Source organism: Petromyzon marinus, chromosome 37 (genome assembly GCF_048934315.1).
Source record: "Petromyzon marinus isolate PM22_M1 ecotype Great Lakes invasive population chromosome 37, UKy_Petmar_22M1.pri1.0, whole genome shotgun sequence".
Classification (NCBI taxonomy): domain Eukaryota; kingdom Metazoa; phylum Chordata; class Hyperoartia; order Petromyzontiformes; family Petromyzontidae; genus Petromyzon; species Petromyzon marinus.
The window spans coordinates 752,491-776,764 of NC_133703.1; the positions used below are offsets into that span (position 1 = coordinate 752,491).

Sequence of the window (24,274 nt, forward strand, 5' to 3'; positions counted from 1 at the left end):
CGCCCTCCCTGCAGCGGCCGAGAGGGTGGTGGTCATTGAGCAGCCAGCGACAGCGACTCCTGGCACGGCCTCTCAGTCCACTGGCACCACTCACGCGTAGAGTGGCGCCTGGAGCATCCATTCCAGCAGCCTGCTTTATTGATGTTTCAATTGTATGGATATTTAGATAAATCAGTTTCTTCTATCCACGCTATGTTCAGTAATATTTACGTGTTTCAGCGTTCACATTCAACTTCATTGGATTAAGTGTATCGCTGTAAAGGATTGTGAAATCGTATCGCTTCGTTTTAATTTGCCATTACACGTTCATATATTGCAATAAGATAATGATGAATGTTATCTTCAATTATTTTTCATCATTACACATGACTATTTTGCACAGTCTAATTTTCGAACTACTATAATACTATAGTGTTTGTGTGAATGGTAAATGATGTTTTTTTTTGTAATAAAATGCCTTTCAATTTCCTGCAACAGTTGCAACTGTTCTTTTTTCTACATTGTGTTTGTTTCATCGTTACTGTGGATCAGAGTTCTGGACACAGAATTCCCCAAAACTAAGACAACCGGTAACGCGGCCTCATTGCTCCCTGTCCGTGACAACTCCGAAGGTGCCAGGCTCACGCCGTCGGCCCTGCCGAGTCACTCCGCACTCAGAATTTGGGATTGGCTTGCAATTGTCTATGATCAATCTTACCACTTCACATTTCACTTGTATCATCCTTCAATTGGTAGTAAATCCTTCGCTGAGGAATTGGTCCTCAAATCGTGGGGTCAAGCGTACCACGGAAAAATTAGTTGCCGTTTAATGTTTGCGACACAGAGAATGTAAATAGTTACATGACAACATCGCTGCTGTAGCAGTGTAAGTCACGCTGCTATTAAAATATTCTATGTCTCGAGTTTCCTGGCTGGCTGCTGGCTGTGCTTCTCTCCACCCCAACAATAACTCCGTTGTTAGTGGGTGCAGGAGACAATAGGGACACCAACAAGGTGGGAATTACCAGAACAGAATTTGAAGACTGACACGGCTAATTTAAAATTGCACTTTCAATGTATACGCCAATTAACGTCATTCTTTTTGAAAAAATAACTTGTTCTATCCTAGAGATTTAGAAACTAAACCTTAGGACATTAAACTAGTACAATTAAAATGTACGATTGATTGTAAAGTTAGCAAAATAAATAAATAATCTGATTCATATACTATATTCTTGGTTCTTTCGGTAAAGTCACGTAGAAGGGAAACAATAAAATAATAAAGATATAAAACAATAAAATTCTCACAAGTCAAAATTCATATACTGTTGATTTATTCTCTCCATCTCCGCAGTTGACACTGCCGGTTGTGTTCCCTCCTTAGCTCCCATTCCCACGTTAGTCTCGACCACCGGCCTTCATCACTTCAAGTTGCGTGTCCTGCCTCACCCCACCATTCTAAACTAAAATTACGTCCTTAATTTGCATATGATGTCCAATTGACGTGTCCGTCTTCCAGTATCAGTGTAATTCTTAGGATGTGCATCATCTCTACGCTTCCTTGTGCATTTCTAAACATTGGTTCTATTTTCCGTTTGTGATGCATCTGTTTGAAAAAAAACGTTCTGCCTAAGGCATATGGCTCAGTTACGTTTCATTTCGATTTAAAGCTTTCGTGATTCCAAGGATTAATATTCTTTGGTTCTTTCGGTAAAGTAACGTAGAATGAGAATACAATAATAAATTGATAAAATAAAATAACAATAAAATTCTCACGACGTTTCGGCCACAACACAAGCGGCCTTCATCAGGTGACGGGACGAGACTGTCTGGAGGACAGCGCTGGAGCGAAAAAGCCACGCTCATATCGCGACCTTTAAGCTGTGTGAGAAGCAACAGAGAGCCTTGACAAAGGAATTAGCATAGAATTTAGCATTGCAACAGCTGAGTGATTAGCGTTTCATTATTAACGTGTCATTATTAAGTCAAGATAACAATAAGCACTTTGCTCTGCCCTGATACGCCTCTCTTAATCATTTTCATCCCTCTTCCCCTTCAACAACCGCCCTACGTGTAAATGCACTTCTATGTTTTCAAGGCTGTGTCCCTGTTCTTTTTGCGTTCAGTTTGTTATTCCCCCGCACCTCCAATTAAAGCATGGTTGGCTGCGTACGGTGCGAAAGAAGTTCACCATGCAAACATACGCTGCGTTGAAAAATGATTCTACTGACTGCAGACCAAACCTGGACAGATTTCTCAATACGAGTGCAATATCGAGGGTACAGATCAATACCACCTGAACACAGATGCTAATTCCCGGACGGGTGGCAACTCTAGCCATGCCCATGAAAACATACACAACATCTTGACCATGAATCGCCTATGCGGCAGATTAAATGTCAAACATTTAACATTGAATTCCGATCTACTATTGTTCGTTTTGATTTATTTTGGCGCAGTTTCAAGTAAGTCTTTTTGATATAATTATTGTATTGTCATTTACTGTATAATTATGATAATAGACCAAGCACTGAGACATTGCCCAGGGTTGGTCTACAATCGAAAAGGTGGCAACCCCATAGCACACCCTAACGTGTTCCAGTGTTAACACATCGTATGTTTGTATCTTGAACTTCTTTCGCACCGTACGTAGCCCACCGTGCTAATCGGAGGTATGAGGTGAGCGGGAATCGAACTCGTGTAGTCGGGGTTCGTAGCGCAGCGTGCTAAACGCTAAACGCTGCGCCACTGCTCCCCCCCACAACACACGCGCACAGCAGCTCCAGAGAGCAGCTTTTGGGTCAGAGGTAGCCACATTGCACTGGGGCCGTCCATAAATGACGTCACGCACCGAGGGGGGGGGGAGGTCAGACATTTGTGACGATGTGTGACGAGGGGGGGGGGGGTTTGAGAAATGTGACGTCACCTCAAAATGCGCAACTTTAATTAAATATAGACAACACGTTCTACATAATTAAATAGGCTTTTTAACAAATCTTTTCTCCTACAACATCAGAGTGCAGCGCCACATTAAATACGCACTACAATGACGATAGTTTAAAGCGATGTGAAACATGTATTTTTGGGGAGGGGCGGCGCACAGCTTTGTGACGTCATATTTGAGGGGGGGGGTCTGACTTTTTGTGACGCCGTGTGACGATGGAGGGGGGGTCAAAAATCGTCCAAAATCGCGTGACGTCATTTATGGACGCCTCCACAGCGAGAAATAGCGCAACAAACCGAACCCACGTACAGCGAGGGTAGCCCTGCCTGGTTTATCATTAATTAATCTCCAGTTAAGTCACAAACGACTCTCTTAGAGCCGAAGGCGCGATCCAGTATCACGTTGGCATGCCGTGTCAACCCGTACGGGGTTACCCCGTATTCGTGTACAGGGAGATTGAGTTTTCAGGTTCATACGGCTTACTACAGCCGTTTCAAAACGGGCAAACCAATGTTTTGTTTGATGGGACTTTGTAGGATGAACGTTGAGATTTGTAAGGGGCACGGGGTGACCAATAAGGTCTGAATTGGTCTGTAATAAGAGAGGCAATGGTTAGGGGTTGACAGGTGTGCGTTGGCACTGCGTGCCACGTCGCGTTGTCATACAGCTGACACTCCGATGAGCAATGATTCGGCGACGCACGGTGCCAATGGGGCCGTCCATAAATGACGTCACGAGATTTCTGACGATTTTTCACCCCCCCCCCCCCATCGTCACGCGGCGTCACAAAAAGTCAGACCCCCCATCAAATGTGACGTCACAAAGTTTTGCCCACCCCCTAAAAAAAATAAAACATGTTTCAAATCGCTTTAAACTATTGTCATTGTAGTGCGTATTTAACGTGGCGCTGCACTCTGATGTTGTAGGAGAAAACATTTATTAAAAAGTATATTTAATTAAGTAGAACGTGTTGTCTATATTCATTTAAAATTGCGCATTATGATGTGACGTCACATTTCTCAAACCCCCCCCCCTCGTCACACATCGTCACAAATGTCTGAACTCTCCCCCCCCCCAGGTGCGTGACGTCATTTATGAACGGCCCCAAAAAGTTCAACATTCGTGCGTATCCGCCGTGATGTGGGGCGAAGTTTAATTCTAATCTTATTATCCGCGATGCCTGCAGGATTAGCTTTTTCATTCTTCGTCTGCCAAAGCAGATGATTAATGAGAATATTGATGAGATTTCCCCCAGCGCATGTTGGCTGTGGAAGGGCTGTTTAAGACCCGCGGTGAACCCGCTCATCTCCACGTATCGGCATGAAATGAAAAATCGCGGATTTTAGGAAGCGCTTTCGTTTCAAGTGGATGCTTGTTGTCAACACCGCCACATTGACAGCACTCGCAACCATCCCATACTCAATTGAAAACTCTTCTTAAGTAATTGCTTATTGTGTTTAGTTTCTTGTCCTTACCTCATACCTCCGATTAGCACGGTGGGCTACGTACGGTGCGAAAGAAGTTCAAGATACAAATATACGATGTGTTAACACTGGAACACGAGGGTGTGCTATGGGGTTGCCACCTTTTCGATTGTAGACCAATCCTGGGCAATGTCTCAGTGCTTGGTCTATTATCATAATTATACAGTAAATGACAATACAATAATTATATCAAAAAGACTTACTTGAAACTGCGCCAAAATAAATCAAAACGAACAAAAGTAGATCGGAATTCAATGTTAAATGCTTGACATTTAATCTGCCGCATAGGCGATTCATGGTCAAGATGTTGTGTATGTTTGCATGGGCATGGCTAGAGTTGCCACCCATCCGGGAATTAGCATCTGTGTTCAGGTGGTATTGATCTGTACCCTCGATATTGCACTCGTATTGAGAAATCTGTCCAGGATTGGTCTGCAGTCAGTAGAATAATTTTTCAAACGCAGCGTATGTTTGCATGGTGAACTTCTTTCGCACCGTACACAGCCAACCATGCTTTAATTGGAGGTGCGGGGGAATGACAAACTGAACGCAAAAAGAACAGGGACACAGCCTTGAAAACACAGAAGTGCATTGACACGTAGGGCGGTTGTTGAATGGGAAGAGGAATGAAAATGATTAAGAGAGGCGTATCAGGGCAGAGCAAAGTGCTTATTGTTATCTTAACTTAATAATGAAACATAGCTGAGCCATATGCCTTAAGCAGAACGTTTTTTTTTCAAACAGATGCATCAAAAACGGAAAATAGAACCAATGTTTAGAAATGCAGAAGGAAGCGTAGAGATGATGCACATCCAAAGAATTACACTGATACTGGAAGACGGACACGTCAATTGGACATCATATGCAAATTAAGGACGTAATTTTAGTTTACAAAGGTGGGGTGAGGCAGGACACACAACTTGAAGTGATGACGGCCGGTGGTCGAGACTAACGTGGGAATGGGAGCTAAGGAGGGAACACAACCGGCAGTGTCAAGTGCGGAGACGGAGGGAATAAATCAACGTTATATGAATTTTGATTTGTGAGAATTTTATTGTGTTATATCTTTGTTATTTTATTGTTTCCCTTCTACGTGATTTTACCGAAAGAACCAAGTATATAGTATATGAATTAGATCATTTATTTTGCTAACCTTACAATTAATCGTACATTTTAATTGTACTAGTTTAATGTCCTAAGGTTTAGTTTCTAAATCTCTAGGTTAAAACAAGTTATTTTTTCAAAAAGAATGACGTTAATTGGCGCATACATTGAAAGTGCATTTTTAAATTAACCGTGTCAGTCTTCAAATACTGTTCTGGTAATTCCCACCTTGTTGGTGTCCCTATTGTCTCCTGCACCCACTAACAACGGAGTTATTGTTGGGGTGGAGAGAAGCACAGCCAGCAGCCAGCCAGGAAACTCGAGACATAGAATATTTTAATAGCAGCGTGACTTACACTGCTACAGCAGCGATGTTGTCATGTAACTATTTGCATTCTCTGTGTCGCAAACATTAAACGGCAACTAATTTTTCTGTGGTAGGCTTGTCCCCACGATTTGAGGACAAATTCCTTAGCGAAGGATTAACTACTAATTGAAGGATAATACAAGTGAAATGTGAAGTGGTAAGATTGATCATAGACAATTGCAAGCCAATCCCAAAGTATCAGTGTAATTCTTAGGATGTGCATCATCTCTACGCTTCCTTGTGCATTTCTAAACATTGATTCTATTTTCCGTTTGTGATGCATCTGTTTGAAAAAAAACGTTCTGCCTAAGGCATATGGCTCAGTTACGTTTCATTTCGATTTAAAGCTTTCGTGACTGCAAGGATTAATATTCTTTGGTTCTTTCGGTAAAGTCACGTAGAATGAGAATAAAATAATAAATTGATAAAATAAAATAACACAATAAAATTCTCACGACGTTTCGGCCACAACACAAGCGGTCTTCATCAGGTGACGGGACGAGACTGTCTGGAGGACAGCGCTGGAGCGAAAAAGCCACGCTCATATCGCGACCTTTAAGCTGTGTGAGAAGAAACAGAGCGCCTTGACAAAGGAATTAGCATAGAATTTAGCATTGAAACAGCTGAGTGATTAGCGTTTCATTATTAACGTTTCATTATTAAGTCAAGATAACAATAAGCACTTTGCTCTGCCCTGATATGTCTCGTTAATCATTTTCATCCCTCTTCCCCTTCAACAACTGCCCTACGTGTAGATGCACTTCTGTGTTTTCAAGGCTGTGTCCCTGTTCTTTTTGCGTTCAGTTTGTTATTCCCCCGCACCTCCATTAAAGCATGGTTGGCTGCGTACGGTGCGAAAGAAGTTCACCCTGCAAACATACGCTGCGTTGAAAAATGATTCTACTGACTGCAGACCAATCCTGGACAGATTTCTCAATACGAGTGCAATATCGAGGGTACAGATCAATACCACCTGAACACAGATGCTAATTCCCGGACGGGTGGCAACTCTAGCCATGCCCATGAAAACATACAAAACATCTTGACCATGAATCGCCTATGCGGCAGATTAAATGTCAAGCATTTAACATTGAATTCCGATCTACTTTTGTTCGTTTTGATTTATTTTGGCGCAGTTTCAAGTAAGTATTTTTGATGTAATTATTGCATTGTCATTTTCTGTATAATTATGATAATAGACCAAGCACTGAGACATTGCCCAGGGTTGGTCTACAATCGAAAAGGTGGCAACCCCATAGCACACCCTAACGTGTTCCAGTGTTAACACATCGTATGTTTGTATCTTGAACTTCTTTCGCACCGTACGTAGCCCACCGTGCTAATCGGAGGTATGAGGTGAGCGGGAATCGAACTCGTGTAGTCGGGGTTCGTAGCGCAGTGCGCTAAACGCTGCGCCACCGCTCCCCCCACCACACACGCGCACAGCAGCTCCAGAGAGCAACTTTTGGGTCAGAGGTAGCCGCATTGCACTGGGGCCGTCCATAAATGACGTCACGCACCTAGGGGGGGGGGGGAGGTCAGACATTTGTGACGATGTGTGACGAGGGGGGGGGGGGTTTGAGAAATGTGACGTCACCTCAAAATGCGCAACTTTAAATGAATATAGACAACACGTTCTACTTAATTAAATAGACTTTTTAATAAATGTTTTCTCCTACAACATCAGAGTGCAGCGCCACATTAAATACGCACTACAATGACGATAGTTTAAAGCGATATGAAACATGTTTTATATTTTTGGGGAGGGGCGGGGCACAGCTTTGTGACGTCATATTTGAGGGGGGGGTCTGACTTTTTGTGACGCCGTGTGACGATGGAGGGGGGGTCAAAAATCGTCCAAAATCGCGTGACGTCATTTATGGACGCCTCCACAGCGTGAAATAGCGCAACAAACCGAACCCGCGTACAGCGAGGGAAGCCCTGGCTGGTTTATCATTCATTAATCTCCAGTTCAGTCACAAACGAATCTCTTAGAGCCGAAGGCGCGATCCAGTATCACGTTGGCATGCTGTGTCAACCCGTACCGGGTTACCCCGTATTCGTGTACAGGGAGATTGAGTTTTCAGGTCCATACGGCTTACTACAGCCGTTTCAAAACGGGCAAACCAATGTTTTGTTTGATGGGACTTTGTAGGATGAACGTTGAGATTTGTAAAGGGCACGGGGTGACCAATAAGGTCTGAATTGGTCTGTAATAAGAGAGGCAATGGTTAGGGGGTGACAGGTGTGCGTTGGCACTGCGTGCCACGTCGCGTTGTCATACAGCTGACACTCCGATGAGCAATGATTCGGCGACGCACGGTGCCAATGGGGCCGTCCATAAATGACGTCACGCGATTTCTGACTATTTTTGACCCCCCCCCCCATCGTCACGCGGCGTCACAAAAAGTCAGACCCCCCATCAAATGTGACGTCACAAAGTTCTGCCCACCCCCTAAAAAAATAAAACATGCTTCAAATCGCTTTAAACTATTGTCATTGTAGTGCGTATTTAACGTGGCGCTGCACTCTGATGTTGTAGGAGAAAACATTTATTAAAAAGTCTATTTAATTAAGTAGAACGTGTTGTTTATATTCATTTAAAATTGTGCATTATGATGTGACGTCACATTTCTCAAACCCCCCCCCCTCGTCACACGTCACAAATGTCTGAACCCTCCCCCCCCAGGTGCGTGACGTCATTTATGAACGGCCCCAAAAAGTTCAACATTCGTGCGTATCCGCCGTGATGTGGGGCGAAGTTTAAATCTAATCTTATTATCCGCGATGCCTGCAGGATTAGCTTTTTTTATTCTTCGTCTTCCAAAGCAGATAATTAATGAGAATATTGATGGAATTTCCCCCAGTGCATGTTGGCTGGGGAAGGGCTGTTTAAGACCCGCGGTGAACCCGCTCATCTCCACGTATCGGCATGAAATGAAAAATCGCGGATTTTAGGAAGCGCGTTCGTTTCAAGTGGATGCTTGTTGTCAACACCGCCACATTGACAGCACTCGCAACCATCCCATACTCAATTGAAAACTCTTCTTAAGTAATTGCTTATTGTGTTTAGTTTCTTGTCCTTACCTCATACCTCCGATTAGCACGGTGGGCTACGTACGGTGCGAAAGAAGTTCAAGATACAAATATACGATGTGTTAACACTGGAACACGTTAGGGTGTGCTATGGGGTTGCCACCTTTTCGATTGTAGACCATTCCTGGGCAATGTCTCAGTGCGTGGTCTATTATCATAATTATACAGTAAATGACATTACAATAATTTTATCAAACATACTTACTTGAAACTGCGCCAAAATAAATCAAAACGAACAAAAGTAGATCGGAATTCAATGTTAAATGCTTGACATTTAATCTGCCGCATAGGCGATTCATGGTCAAGATGTTGTGTATGTTTGCATGGGCATGGCTAGAGTTGCCACCCGTCCGGGAATTTGCATCTGTGTTCAGGTGGCATTGATCTGTACCCTCGATATTGCACTCGTATTGAGAAATCTGTCCAGGATTGGTCTGCAGTCAGTAGAATAATTTTTCAACGCAGCGTATGTTTGCATGGTGAACTTCTTTCGCACCGTACGCAGCCAACCATGCTTTAATTGGAGGTGCGGGGGAATGACAAACTGAACGCAAAAAGAACAGGGACACAGCCTTGAAAACCCAGAAGTGCATCTACACGTAGGGCGGTTGTTGAAGGGAAGAGGAATGAAAATGATTAAGAGAGGCGTATCAGGGCAGAGCAAAGTGCTTATAATGTTAATGCTCACCCCGAGCCCTCAATACTCTGATAGTGCGCTGTTTTTGAGTTGTACGCCTTTTGGCGTCTTCTGGTCCAACACCAATGGAGACTAAGCTCTAAAAAAAGCTGTTTCGGGTGTGGACCAATCAAATTCAAGGACAGTGCATATTATTATCAGAGTTGTCTTTTTTGTTTGCATTTTGACTGCTTGTGTTGTGGTCATTGCAAACATGATGCCTTGAATAAAGGTGTCAGTTTTTGTGCCAGTTAAAAGGGTAAAACCTATTCCTATATCTTGTTTCTGGCAAAGGAGGTCTCATAATGTTAATACTCACCCCGAGCCCTCAATACTCTGATCGTGCGCTGTTTTTGAGTTGTACGCAGTGGTTCTTAACCTGGGTTCGATCGAACCCCAGGGGTTCGGTGAGTCGATCTCAGGGGTTCGGCAGAGCCCCCGCCACGGAGGTCCGGACACACTTGAATTATTGTGTAAATTTGTGATGACACACACGGCCCGCTTGGCCATCACTGGCTGCAGATGATCATGCTACACTGCTTGGCCAATCAGCGCTGCGGGGAATTTAGTGCGTACTCAGTACTCAACGTGTGACTGTTGTTGTCGTACGTCGTGTGATTTCTTTAATATTTTATCCATACTATGTCGGGCAAAAGAAGAAAGTGGTCGGACGAATATGTACAACATGGATTCTCATGTATCACGGAACGTGATGGGAGTGAGCGTCCTATCTGCATGATTTGCAACGCCAAGTTGAGCAACTCTAGTCTTGCACTGGCAAAACTAAAGGAACACTTCTTGAAGCTGCATGGAGACGGGGAATACAAGAACACAACACTTGCTGAATTCAGGGTGAAGAGAGCCAGATTCGATGAAAGGGCCACTCTGCCTGCTCTTGGATTTGTACCTGTTAACAAACCGATCCTGACAGCATCGTACGAAGTTGCTTACCTGATCGCAAAGCAGGGCAAGCCACACACCATTGGTGAAACACTTGTGAAACCAGCTGCATTAAAGATGGCGAATCTGATACTCGGAACAGCGGCCGAAGGTAAATTATCCCAAATTCCCCTTTCAAATGACACCGTCAGTGACAGAATAGAAGACATGAGTAAAGACATCTTGGCTCAAGTAGTCGCGAATCTGATTTCAAGCCCGGCAAAATTCAGCCTTCAACTCGACGAAACCACAGACGTTTCTGATCTAAGCCAGCTTGCTGTTTTTGTACGCTATGTGAAAGACGACATGATAAAAGAAGAGTTTTTATTTTGTAAGCCTCTTACAACAACGAAGGCAGCCGATGTGAAGAAGCTTGTGGATGACTTCTTCAGAGACAACAATCTTTCATGGGATATGGTTTCTGCAGTTTGTACGGACGGAGCTCCAGTCATGCTGGGAAGAAAGTCTGGTTTTGGTGCGCTAGTAAAGGCCGATGCACCACACATCATTGTGACGCATTGTATTCTGCACAGGCATGCGTTGGCAACAAAAACCTTACCTCCAAAAATGGCAGAAGTATTAAAAACTGTGGTGGAATGTGTGAACTATGTGCGAAAAAGTGCTCTGAGGCACCGCATCTTCAGTGAGCTGTGTAAAGAAATGGGCTCTGAATTTGAGGTACTTCTGCTCCATTCTAATATTCGGTGGTTATCCCGGGGACAGGTGCTGAATCGTGTTTTTGCCATGCGTGTGGAATTAGCCCTGTTTTTGCAAGAGCACCAACACTGCCATGCAGATTGCTTCAAAAATCCTGAGTTCATTCTCATTTTAGCGTACATGGCTGATATATTCGCAGCTCTCAATCATCTCAATCAGCAGATACAGGGTGGTGGAGTCAATATCATGGAAGCGGAAGAACACCTGAAGGCTTTTCAAAAAAAGCTACCGTTATGGAAACGACGAACAGAGAACAATAACTTCGCAAACTTCCCGCTTCTGGACGACTGTGCAAGTAAGATCGAAGATGTGTCTGGAATCGGAGATATTTCTGTATCCACGGAACTGAAGCAAACAATTGCCACGCACTTAGATGAGCTTGCAAAGTCTCTCGACGGATATTTCCCTACAAGAGAGTCATATCCAGCATGGGTGAGACAGCCGTTCACGTTTGCTGTTGAAACAGCAGATGTCAATGATGAATTCCTCGACGAAATAATTGAAATTCAGCAGAGCCAGGTTCAACAGCAACTCTTCAGAACAACAACGCTCTCAACGTTTTGGTGTCGACAAATGAACAAGTATCCAGTTATTGCTAAGAAAGCCCTGGATTTTTTTATACCATTTGTTACAACATATCTTTGTGAGCAATCCTTTTCGAGGATGCTGGACATAAAAACGAAGAAAAGGAACAGACTTTGCTGTGAAAATGACATGAGAGTGGCACTTGCCAAGGTGAAGCCACGCATATCTGAACTGATCTCTCAAAGGCAACAGCAGAAGTCACATTGATTTCCAGGTATGTAATTTGTTGTGAGTTTATGCATTGTGTTGGTTTTATTCTTTGAACAAGGTAATGTTCATGCACGGCTCATTTTGTGTACCAGTAAAAAACATATCTATGTCTTGAATTTGAAAAAAATCACATTTTATTTTTCACTAAAGAGGGGTTCGGTGAATGCGCATATGAAACTGGTGGGGTTCGGTACCTCCAACAAGGTTAAGAACCACTGCACTAGAGTGAGAAAACGAATCTCTTGCGACGTCTGCAGGAAAACATTCCAACTGGCATGGTGCCTAGAGTCCCACATGAGAATGCACAAGACCGGTGGTCAAAGCTGCAACATCTGCGATAAAAGCTTTGATCGGCCCTACAAACTCAGAAGGCATATGGAGTAACCCACGGAAAGAACTCAAGGGGCGCACGTGGCATGGTGAATGACGGCAATTTTGCCAATGCGGTGTTGAAGGTGTGTCAGACATACTCGGCCGCGAGTCATGGTGCTGGAAGAATTGCCTTTGCCATGGATGGCACCAGCAGCTCCAGCAGCAGCTTGTCGAGTCCTGGTGGTGAGGAGGCAGAGTTGCAGACAATGCCACCTTCTGCAAAGGGCGCACCGTGCAACGAAGTTATTGCTATCACAGCGACCGCGCATGGAACGAAGGCGCCTGCTGGGAAACGCCACGCCTGACCAGCGCCCGTCTCGACTCCACCTCACTCCCATAGTCACTAGAGTGAGAAAACAAATGTCTTGCCAAGTCTGTGGGAAAGCATTCCAACTGCCATCATGCCTAGAGTCCCACATGAGAACGGACAAAGAGACCCCTGACCAATGGCATCTGCGGTCGAAACTTTGATCAGCCAGGCAAATTCAGAAGGCATATGGAAACCTATGAAAAGGACTATTGGATATTTCTTTGCTGTTCTATTACTGAAGTTATCAACAGAAGTTGTGTACCAGATTAATTGCACTTGTGGCAAATGCTATGTTGGGCAAACAGGATGAATGATCAGCACGAGACTAAAAGAACACCACAGAAATATGAAATGCTCACAAATACAACTGTCAGCAGTAGCAGAACACGCGTGCCCACAAGGACACTCAATTGATTTTGATAATGTTGAAGTTCTGTGCAAAACTTGTTACTACTAGCCAAGACTAATTACATAATCTATCGAAATTTAAATAAATAAAAATAATTGTAATCGTTTGGATAGCTACCGACTTAGTGCTGCATGGAAGAGAATAATCAAATTACCGTTTGTACGGCTATTTTAGTACACACAATGGACACTAAGTACAAGATCAATGGGCTAGCATAATGTGCATGTATAATGTACGTTGATTCATTAATCCCCCCCCCCCCACTTTGCGCTCAAAGAGCGCACAAGTGTTGTCATCACATCTACGCCTCTATACAAGGAATTAAACAGGTGGACTTCTCCCAAATCTTGCTGTTGCCTGATGAAGCTAGTTGTAATTACTGAAACGTCGTACTCCGATGGTAAATGTTGTGGCTTGGCTCTCCAATACACCACACACCGGTGTGCTGTACTAGTGATGAATTGGCATGTTCTGTTTACGTGACAACCCTTACTAGTTGGCTGTCGGGTGGTGGCGGGTTTAACGGCACATTTATATAGTAATAGGTTTTTACCCTTTTATCTGGCACCAAAACTGACACCTGTATGTAGACATGATCCCTTGTATAAATGTGTCAGTTTAGGTGCCAGATAAAAGGGTAAAAACATATTACTATATCTTGCTACTGGCAAAGGAGGTCTCATAATGAAAATTCATACCCCGAGCTCTCAATACTCTGATAGTGCGCTGTTATTGAGTTGTATGCCTTTTGGCGTCATCTGGTCCAACACCAGTGGAGACTAGGCTCTAAGAAAAGCTGTCTCGGGTGTGGACCAATCAACTTCAAGGACAGTGTATATCATTATCAGAGTTGTCTCTTTTTGTTTGCATTTTGACTGCTTGTGTTGTGGTTATTGCAAACATGATCTCTTGTATAACGGTGTCAGTTTTGGTGCCAGATAAAAGGGTAAAAACCTATTACTATATCTTGCGACTGGCAAAGGAGGTCTCATAATGACACATTTATATATTTACGCGATCCAACCCATAAAACCTGTATTATGGATATTTGTCGCAAAAGCCTACGTGTTAAACTGCCATGTATTTTTACGTCTATTGCTGTATTTTCTTACGTGCAATATATTTAATAAACCATCTTAATTTATTCATATTTTTGTTCGTAGTTATATCATTGTTGCGCGTGCGGTGTGGTCAGTGGATATTGTTCAGTGGATCAAACCGAGACAAATATTTTTGCAGCAGCTGTGGCTGCACATTGCAACAGCGCATTCCGAATGGTGTAGAACGCATCGCCCATAATCTGTATCTGTGTGCAAACACCAGGTATGGTTGGTAAGAAACACGTTTGGTTTTAAATGAATAGAACTCGAGCTTCAGCCATATTGTTCATTATAGACGCCACTTTGTAAGAATTAATCACGCAAACCTTGCGCCTGATTCATTTGAGTCGCTGTGCTCATGAGCAACAGGGCATTTGTGGCAAGGTGTTAATGTACCACAGATTAGCACGGTTGGCTACGTACACTGCGAAAGAAGTTCAACACATTATTTGGGTCTTTCCGTAAAGTCACGTAGATAGAACAATAAAATAATAAAAATAAAGTAAATAAAAAAGTAAAATATATCACGACGTTTCGATCGCAACACAAGCAATCGTCATCAGGAGAAAAATGATAACGATTGCTTGTGTTGTGATCAAAACGTCGTGATATTTTTATTATTATTTTGTATTCACTTTATTTTTATTATTTTATTGTTCTATCTACGTGACTTTACCGAAAGACCCAAAAAATATTAATTCCTGCAGTCACGAAAGCTTTAAGTCAAGATTCAAGCACAACACACTTTCATACATTGTGGAAAGCGAGTATCCTTGCACGTACAATGCACTGGACCGCATGTTCGTGTTAAGTGAGTCGGGGGCTTTGTCACTGCCTACCCCATGATATAAATAATCTCAGGGAATTCAATTGCAAGTGTGCAATCTCCCTTCCGGTGGACATCGAGGATGAGTCATACCCTGGCTTGCCAGGAGGCAGTGGATCACAACTGTGGAATCCTTTCCATCTGCACGGGATAGAACGTTGCCCCCTTGCTCACATTTGTTCGTTTTCTGCGAGTGTACTGGTTTCCCCCCACATGTAAACACTCAGTAAGTGGCTGCAAATATCGGAATGTTAAGAGAACCGCAGAGCTTGGGCGATTGTTGGGAGTGCCGGCTCACCGCCTGGCTGCTGTCTCCCCACTCGTCTGTGGGAGACATATAGAGGTACTGAATTAGATTTATATTCTCTACATAACATGATTCCTATCTACACAAAGCACTCACAGCGTAGAGTACAGCAAGTGATATTCCACGAAATAAAAAATAAACGTACATGACCACAACAGAAGCCAATGGGTACAGCTGTGCATACACGTACACAACATATACACGATTCCTACTGGTGGTTGGAACGATTCACCACTGCCGGAGAGTCAAGGAATTGTAATGATTCAGGATCATTAATGCAAACTGTCCCCGTTCTCAAACCTGTGTACGATTTAAAAGGTCATAGAACGCCATTGTCGGAAGCAATTACTTCCCCATGTCACTGCGATGGGCAGATTCATGCCGTTGCAGTCGGCTTACACATTGTCAGTAGACCCCCCATACGCAAGCGTACACATTTGGTTAACCCCTCCTCCCCCCTCCATGCATACATACTAAATGGATGCCCCCTAACAGCTACACCACCACTCCCCACACGAGACAAGCATGTGACTCTCGGTGTAAATGGAGACGGAGTGCGAATACACGTGCCGATGCCCCAAGTACAGTTGCCACCATTTCCACGACAGAGCAAACCCAGGCACATTTCTCAGCGAGCCCAGGTCTATTGTTAAAACTGTGCAGTTCATGGTGATAAAATCAACCATAGCCATACCCGGGGTACCAGATCTCGACACAAATCAATTCCTGCTGCCACCCGAACACTGTCCGGGGGTCAAACGCGGACAGGTGGCAGCCCCAGTCGCGAGGCCACATCTGCACCGACTCACGGTAAATGTGTGCAGGGCCAGCAGGAAGAGCCCCGGGATCTCGGAGCGCAGCCACTGGTTCCACGCGCTGTCTCGGTCCACGTCCTCGCGTGACGACAACGATACTTCAAAATCACCTGACCGGAAGGAGGGGGGAGGGAGAGTAAGAAGGTACGAAGGGGAACCTTCTAACTCTTTCACAGGGACGCGTTCTTCGCATGCGTCACCCTGCAGCCAACCTCTCTGCTCTCGTGTGTGAACGTGGGTCAGTTTGGTTTAATCGTTCAGAATGAATGGGGCATGACCCTGGCCCTTGTGCAACTTATTATTTTCCATGAGATAATACCAAACACATCATTCATGTGTGAGTGTGTCTGTGGCCTGCAAGCAAAACCTACATTCTCTCGAGTCATATATCGGGAGCAGTCACAGGTGGGAAAGCATTGCCGAATTCCTTGAAAGGCTCAACTCTCTCCAACTTATGTTGAAAGCATTTACAGTGAGGGAAAAAGTATTTGATCCCCTGCTGATTTTGTACGTTTGCCCACTGACAAAGAAATGATCAGTCTATAATTTTAATGGTAGGTATATTTGAACAGTAAGAGAGACAGAATAACAACAAAATCCAGAAAAATGCATGTAAAAAATGTTCTAAATTGATTTGCATTTTCATTAGGGGAATAAGCACTTGACCCCTCTGCAAAACATGACTTAGTACTTGGTGAAAAAACCCTTGTTGGCAATCACAGAGGTCAAACGTTTTTTTGTAGTTGGCTACCAGGTTTGCACACATCTCAGGAGGGATTTTGTCCCACTCTTCTTTGCAGATCTTCTCCAAGTCATTAAGGTGTGGAGGCTGACGTTTGGCAACTCGAACCTTCAGCTCCCTCCACAGATTTTCTATGGGATTAAAGTCTGGAGACTGGCTAGGCCACTCTAGGACCTTAATGTGCTTCTTCTTGAGCCACTCCTTTGTTGCCTTGGCCGTGTGTTTTGGGTCATTGTCATGCTGGAATACCCATCCACGACCCATTTTCAATGCCCTGGCTGAGGGAAGGAGGTTATCACCCAAGATTTGACGGTACATGGCCCCGTCCATCGTCCCTTTGATGCGGTGAAGTTGTCCTGTCCCCTTAGCAGAAAAACACCCCCAAAGCATAATGTTTCCAACTCCATGTTTGACGGTGGGGATGGTGTTCTTGGGGTCATAGGCAGCATTCCTCCTCCTCCAAACACGACGAGTTGAGTTTATGCCAAAGAGCTCCATTTTGGTCTCATCTGACCACAACACTTTCACCCAGTTGTCCTCTGATTCATTCAGATGTTCATTGGCAAACTTCAGACGGGCATGTATATGTGCTTTCTTGAGCAGGGAGACCTTGCGGGTGCTGCAGGATTTCAGTCCTTCAAGGTGTAGTGTGTCACCAATTGTTTTCTTGGTATGGTGCCAGCTGCCTTGAGATCATTGACAAGATCCTCCCGTATAGTTCTGGGCTGATTCCTCACCGTTCTCATGATCATTGCAACTCCACGAGGTGAGATCTTGCATGGAGCCCCAGGCAGAGGGAGATTGACAGTTATTTTGTGTTTCTTCCATTTGCGAATAATCGCACCAACTGTTGTCACCTTCTCCGCAAGCTGCTTGGCAATGGTCTTGTAGCCCATTCCAGCCTTGTGTAGATCTACAATCTTCTCCCTGACATCCTTGGAGAGCTCTTTGGTCTTGGCCATGGTGGAGAGTTTGGAATCTGATTGATTGATTGCTTCTGTGGACAGGTGTCTTTTATACAGGTAACAAGCTGAGATTAGGAGCACTCCCTTTAAGAGTGTGCTCCTAATCTCAGCTCGTTAGCTGTATAAAAGACACATGGGAGCCAGAAATCTTTCTGATTGAGAGGGGGTCAAATACTTATTTCCCTCATTAAAATGCAAATCAATTTTTTACATTTTTGACATGCGTTTTTCTGGATTTTTTTGTTGTTATTCTGCCTCTCACTGTTCAAATAAACCTGCCATTAAAATTATAGACTAGTAATTTCTTTGTCAGTGGGCAAACGTACAAAATCAGCAGGGGATCAAATACTTTTTTCCCTCACTGTATGCATTAGTTCTGCCCGTACCTCTTTGTGCCTGTGTAGTGGGCAGGCAAGTGTGGTGGAGCAGCAGGTCCAGCACACGGGGTGTCCAGCAGAGGAGAGGAACTCCCCGTGGCCGTGGCCGGGGAAGCAGAGGTCGGCGGCGCTGGGAGCGGCGTCAGTTGCGCGGCGTCTGTGGGAGAAGGCACAGGCCTCTTCTGAAGATTATCATCCGCAGACACATCATACGGCTTGCCGGACACATCACACACTCGGCCCTGTGATTGTGGAGGTGAGACAGGTTCGCGCGTGGCAACAAATGGCTTGTCGCTGGACAAACATCGACGGCAACATCGGGAGAACGCGGCACGAACTCGTGCAGAGTTTCTGGCACCATATGAATTTACACTCCTTGTAGGTATGTACGTTGAACCTCGTTCGCGCCATACGTCAGCCAGCCGTGCTAATCGTAGGTGCAGATGGATGCAATTGAAGGACGTGGAGCAGAGGTGTCAAAATGAAAAAAATAATTGATACAGAAATTACACAAGTCCAGGGGACTTCACCAAGGCCGTGTTATCCCAGACTCTGACAGAGCACAAAGGAAGATTGGCAATGACAAAAAATGGCTTCATAACTTTCATTGTCAGATGGCACACTTGCATCTTCAGTCTTCAGTCGGCGTCAGTAATTTAAGAATGCACGCATGCGTGACACCAACTAAAATGGCATCGATGCTGACTAATCACATCCTCTCCAAGATGTGGAACTCAAGAGACGAGGATAGCCTCTTCCAAACAGGACTACCCTTGACAATTGAGTTGTCGCCTGGGTAAAAATAAAATGAACTAGGAGATTTCAACTTGAAAATCCAAACCATCGCACCAACAGTAATGGACGGAATCCTATATGAGGCGCACACTGCAGTAGCTTCAGGTGGACTCTGGTACCTGCTTTAACGTCTGTGTGAGAAGCATCTTCTCCCACTGAAATTCAAACAAAGTTGACAGTTAGACAGGACATGTTTTAAAACATCCACAGTAAAATTCAAGTATGTATACCATTAAAGTAAACTATTTTTTATTTACCAGGTTAGGCCCATTGAGAGCTATTAAGCTCTTTTTCAGAAGCGACCTGGCCACAAATTATAGCTTAACGAAGTAGCTTATCACGTGGAAATTTATAGCAGCCAAATACTCTAAACGCATTACTTACAAATAGCTCACAAAGCGGTTATCCTCCCACTACCCTTGGGTTACCTCCTGTCCCGGTCCAGCCGAGACAGTCTGTGAATTGGCATCTGTATTTGGGTGGCATGAATTAATTTGTACCGAGATCTGGTACCGGTACTGTGCTGAACTTTACTACTGCATGGTTGTTGACAGACCTAGACCGACTGAAACATAGGTCTGGGTTTGATCTCCATAGTGGAAAAGGTGGTAACCCGAAAACTAACCCAAAGCCTTCCACATTCAACGATAAACACTTTCAAACCGAGTTCGCTCGGAAATGACCCCACTAAACCGCACGTATGTAAACGTTTGACTTCAGTGGTTCCTCCGCCGCGTGCGAACGATGAAGTGCACGGCCTCTCGTGATGATGACCTCACACCCACATGGCTGCATGAAAGGCGGTGCTGACGAGCATGAGGCAGGTGGAAGAGGCAAAACGAGGAGGCAAGATTAGAGTGCTGTAGTTGGTGGGGTATAGTGGGGCCTATTTCCGAATGATTGATTTATGTAGAAATGAAATTGGTCAAGAGTCCGTTACTTTGTAAACATTAGCATGTATCTACTTTAAAACCAAGTCTGCAGGGGTGGGGAAGATGAGGTCTGTTCATTCTGGTGGGCAAAGAGAATTTAGACACTCCAAGTTAAGTCTGGTGGCATACGAATGAAATGCACCTTACAAATGTAAATAATAATGATTATTAATCCATCTTCTTCTTCACTCCCACGGTGTTTCCAACCAGGGTTAGGCCATGTAATGATCTGACGTGCTGTACACTTGTACAGTGTTACTGAATTATTGTATCATTATGAATTCAGTGCCCCTTCTGCGACCTTTCCCTAGATCCCCCTCTGGTGTATAACCTGGCCTGCTGACGTCAGGGCTGTAAGCCGCAGATCCCTTTCCCTGCCAGCAGCCAGCGCAATACTGTTACATTACCATTCTATGCCACTACACAGGGACTCCTCTACTTACGAACATTCGACTTACGAACATACAGAGATATGATCAAACCTGTCCGTATGTCCAGTTTCCTGTTTGGACCGAGAGTCGCAAGTTCATGGTGGCATCTACATCTGCAGAACGTGAAGAACCAGAGGCAACTTTTAAAGCCATTCCCCGTGTTTAGTGTACAAGCCGTAAAACGTGTTTGAAATCGACGGGAGAAAAGTTGGACTCACGAACAAATCGACTTACGAACAGACCTCTGGAACCGAACTCGTTTGTACGTACAAGAGTCTGTATAAGGTGGTCACTCTGAACAACACAGACCCAGCCTCCTTTTTACTTTTTTTGGTCCATTAGGACATTACCAGACGCATCTTTCTGTGCTAACGACCACACAATACACATTAGACGAGTCATAACAGGTCACGTTTAATAGTCTAAACTTGTCTGGAGTAAGTCGCATACGGAAGACATTTCTGCACATTTGCAGAATTACATGTCTATGATAAAGGAACCATGTGTATTGCATTACACAGGGGTGCTTGATCATGTGTGGATGCAGATTCCCGCAGCAATACAGGGAATAGGTTGTTCGCAGCGCCACTGATTAATCAGAATCAGAATCTTCTTTATATCCTGGAGGAATACGATGAGCTATGAAGATCTTTTTCACATATGTCCAGTAGGGGCGGGTCAGCGAGCTATTTCCAAAACCGATGAGAGGCAAGATGGAGAAAATGTAAGCAAATTGCTAAAAATACAAAGTACATACATTCCTGCCAATTTGTCAACAAATGCAAGCTTGGGCAAGGTAGCAACACAACAACCACAGCTCCCGCCCACAACAAGACTCCACAAAATTCTTCAATTGCATTGCATTAAAATTGAACGTTTAATGAGCGATATTTGAAATAGCGTTACCAAATGACAATATTTCCTTTGAATACCTGACTAATGAATGAGGCTAAGACGCTTGCAGTAATGTTCAAATATGCATCACAAGCCATTCAGAAGTGGTAGGCCTCACGTGACCACAGGGCACCACAGTGGCAATATGTTAACTACCTCACCTGGTACGCAGGAGGCCATGGATTCAATCCGGACCCTGTCGCCTGCTGTATATTTTGAGGTTGCATGTCTCTCTCACTACATTTAGAATAAACATCACGCGTTTAGAGTATTTGGCCTCTATACATTTCCACGGGATAAGCCACTTCGTTGAAGATAACATTTGTGATAGCCAGGTTGCTTCTGAAAAATAGCTCCATAGCTCAGTGGGGCCTCAAACTGGTAAAATAAAAAATATTGTTCATATTCTTGGTTCTTTCGGTAAAGTCACGTAGAAGGGAAACAATAAAATAATAAAAATATAAAACAATACAATTCTCACGACGTTTCGACTGCAACACAAGCAATCATCATCACCTGATGATCATTGCCTTCAACAGCCCCCTGAGCAGCATGGTGAGGTATGGCCATACAACCCCCTTGATTAACACGGCATGGGGTAGGGAGATCTTCAAGCATGATTACATTTACAAAGGGCATTAAGTGTTCAACAAAAATGAGTACATGAAATCTTTGAGTAAACCGCCATGAACCAATTCAACAAGACGCAATCTCACCGACACACCACGAGTTTCACTGACAACCACCGTCTTTTTTGCAGGCAAACATCTTGGTCAAAGGCCACATCAGTGGCAATATCAGGCTCACGGATTTTGGCCTGAGCATCAGCGAGACCTGCCCAAGTGAGTGATCTAGCTGCCCTGTGAATGTGTGTACGTGTGTAGCAGCATGTGTGTGTGCGTGTCACAGTGTTTGTGGGGAGCGGTGGTGTTAACGGTTAGCACGCTGCGCTACAAGCCTGTTTAAGCTATATGGGGGGGGGGGGTCTTTGTCTTCGTGCTGTGGTGGCGTGGTGGTTAGCACCGCTTAAACAAAGTGTGGTAGTGACACTGATACCCTTCAAACGTTACATTTCGTCAATCATTTGGCCAGGATTTCAACTCTCAACCTCCCAGGTTTGAGGAGGGTAGTTGTCAAACAGTAACCAGTAAACCGCTAACAGTTTTCATAATCGATTGCTGGTATTGAAAGTCTGGAGCCAGTAGACAATCCCATTGGAATTTTCGTCGCGGATGGCTGATTTACGTGTGATTTACATGTGATTTACGATTGCAAATGTACAGATCTCATGGCAGCCCTAAGTACCTTTGTCCTCATTCCTCACTTAACCTTTTCCCGTTCCGAGACGTCTGCACGTTACAGGGTGGTGGTAGGCGTCCCCGGTTCATCACTGAATCTTGAAACGCGCAAAGCGGCTCGGCGTTCATTTTATTCAGAGAGGCGTCGCAGCGCCGTTGCTTTTAAAGAAGTTGTTACTCACCGCAGAGAACTCTCGCGACACGACAGCTGCACTCTATGATAGCTGGCACCAGTGTAATGAAAATAATTTACATTTCTAAGTGCTACCCAGCTGATACACGCATTTACGTGGGCGATCTTTGTCATTGTGCGTATTTTGAGTGCCATACGTGACTGCGTGTGCATACCCTCATCTATTCTGCACTTCACAAGTACAGATGAATAATGTGCAAGTGCCACCTTGTTTGGTCACCTGTCTGTCCGTGTGCTGCTAGGAGCTTGGTGTCTTGGCTCGATATGATACATGGCCCCCGAAATGTACTTTGGGCTCCCGGTCACATGCAGCGCGGACATGTGGTCACTCGGATGTGTGGTGGCCGAGATGCTCCTCGGGAACCTGCTCTTCAAGACAAGCTCGGAAGACCACATCGGCTATCTCATCCAGGTATCTGACGCGTAGGAAAACACCATTGCATATATATCCAGTTGGTTATAAGGTCCTGCTGTTGAGCTACAAGGCTGTCAGTGGGTTAGCCCCACAATACTTACAGGAGCTGATCCACTCATGTACACCAATGAGGTCCTTGAGATCTTCTGATCTCCTACTCAGTTTTCTGAGGTCAAGTCTCAATTCCTGGGGGCGATCAGGCTTTTTGCCAGTGCAGCTCCAAGACTATGGAACGCGTTGGCCTCTGAAAACAAGACAGAATTTTTAAAGCTATTTAAATCTCGCCATGAAAACTCACCTCGGTAAAATGGCCTATTCCCCATAGTTTTGGTCGTCTCATTTCCCTGCTTTCCATACACGGGGTGCATTGGGATCATCGGATTAAATGCGCCTTACAAATATTAATTATTATAATATATACATACTGATGAATTCTATAATTTTTATTGTAACAAACCTCGAGCCCGATACGGCACCACCAAACCGGGCGTCATATTTCCCATGGGACCGTTCCAACTGCGCCATATAAAGGAGGAGGGAGGGTTTAATTCGAATTTGAACCAACGATGGAGTCCACGATAAACAACAGCAGCAGCAGCAGGGGGTTGGTTATGACTGATGGCGCACGACGATCCACCAGCGTACAGACCCGCTGTGCGATGGCTCATGCGACAAAGCTGGTTACGTGCAGGGCTGTCGTCATCCTCTGGGCCTTTCACTGGTCAAAAAATGTCGCTCAGCTGCCGGTACACGGGAGAGGAGTGGACGTGTTCATTGCGTGATCACGCACCATTTGCATGAGTAAAGAAGTAAAGAGAGATTTCGGGTTCATCAGTAATACCAGAGAATCAGAGCGTCAGGCTGATGTCCTTCGGAATGATTACTATTGTTATGATTATTGTGGTTTGTTGTTAATCCCCGAGGCTTTCAGAGCCTGTGTTGGAGAGCAACGAAGCCGCACGTAGTAACCACGTCATCAATTAAAGACCAAA

General features: G+C 44.5%; 1 protein-coding gene across 1 annotated transcript in view; it reads right to left on the reverse strand.

The window, feature by feature from the left end:
* Window positions 1–19,906, reverse strand: part of LOC142930105 (uncharacterized) — a 38,038-nt gene extending 18,132 nt beyond the window's left edge. The window contains exon 1 of the mRNA XM_076072168.1: window positions 19,901–19,906. Coding sequence (XP_075928283.1) covers window positions 19,901–19,906 — 6 coding nt within the window. The remainder of the gene's footprint in view (window positions 1–19,900) is intronic.
* Window positions 19,907–24,274: the final 4,368 nt, after the last annotated feature.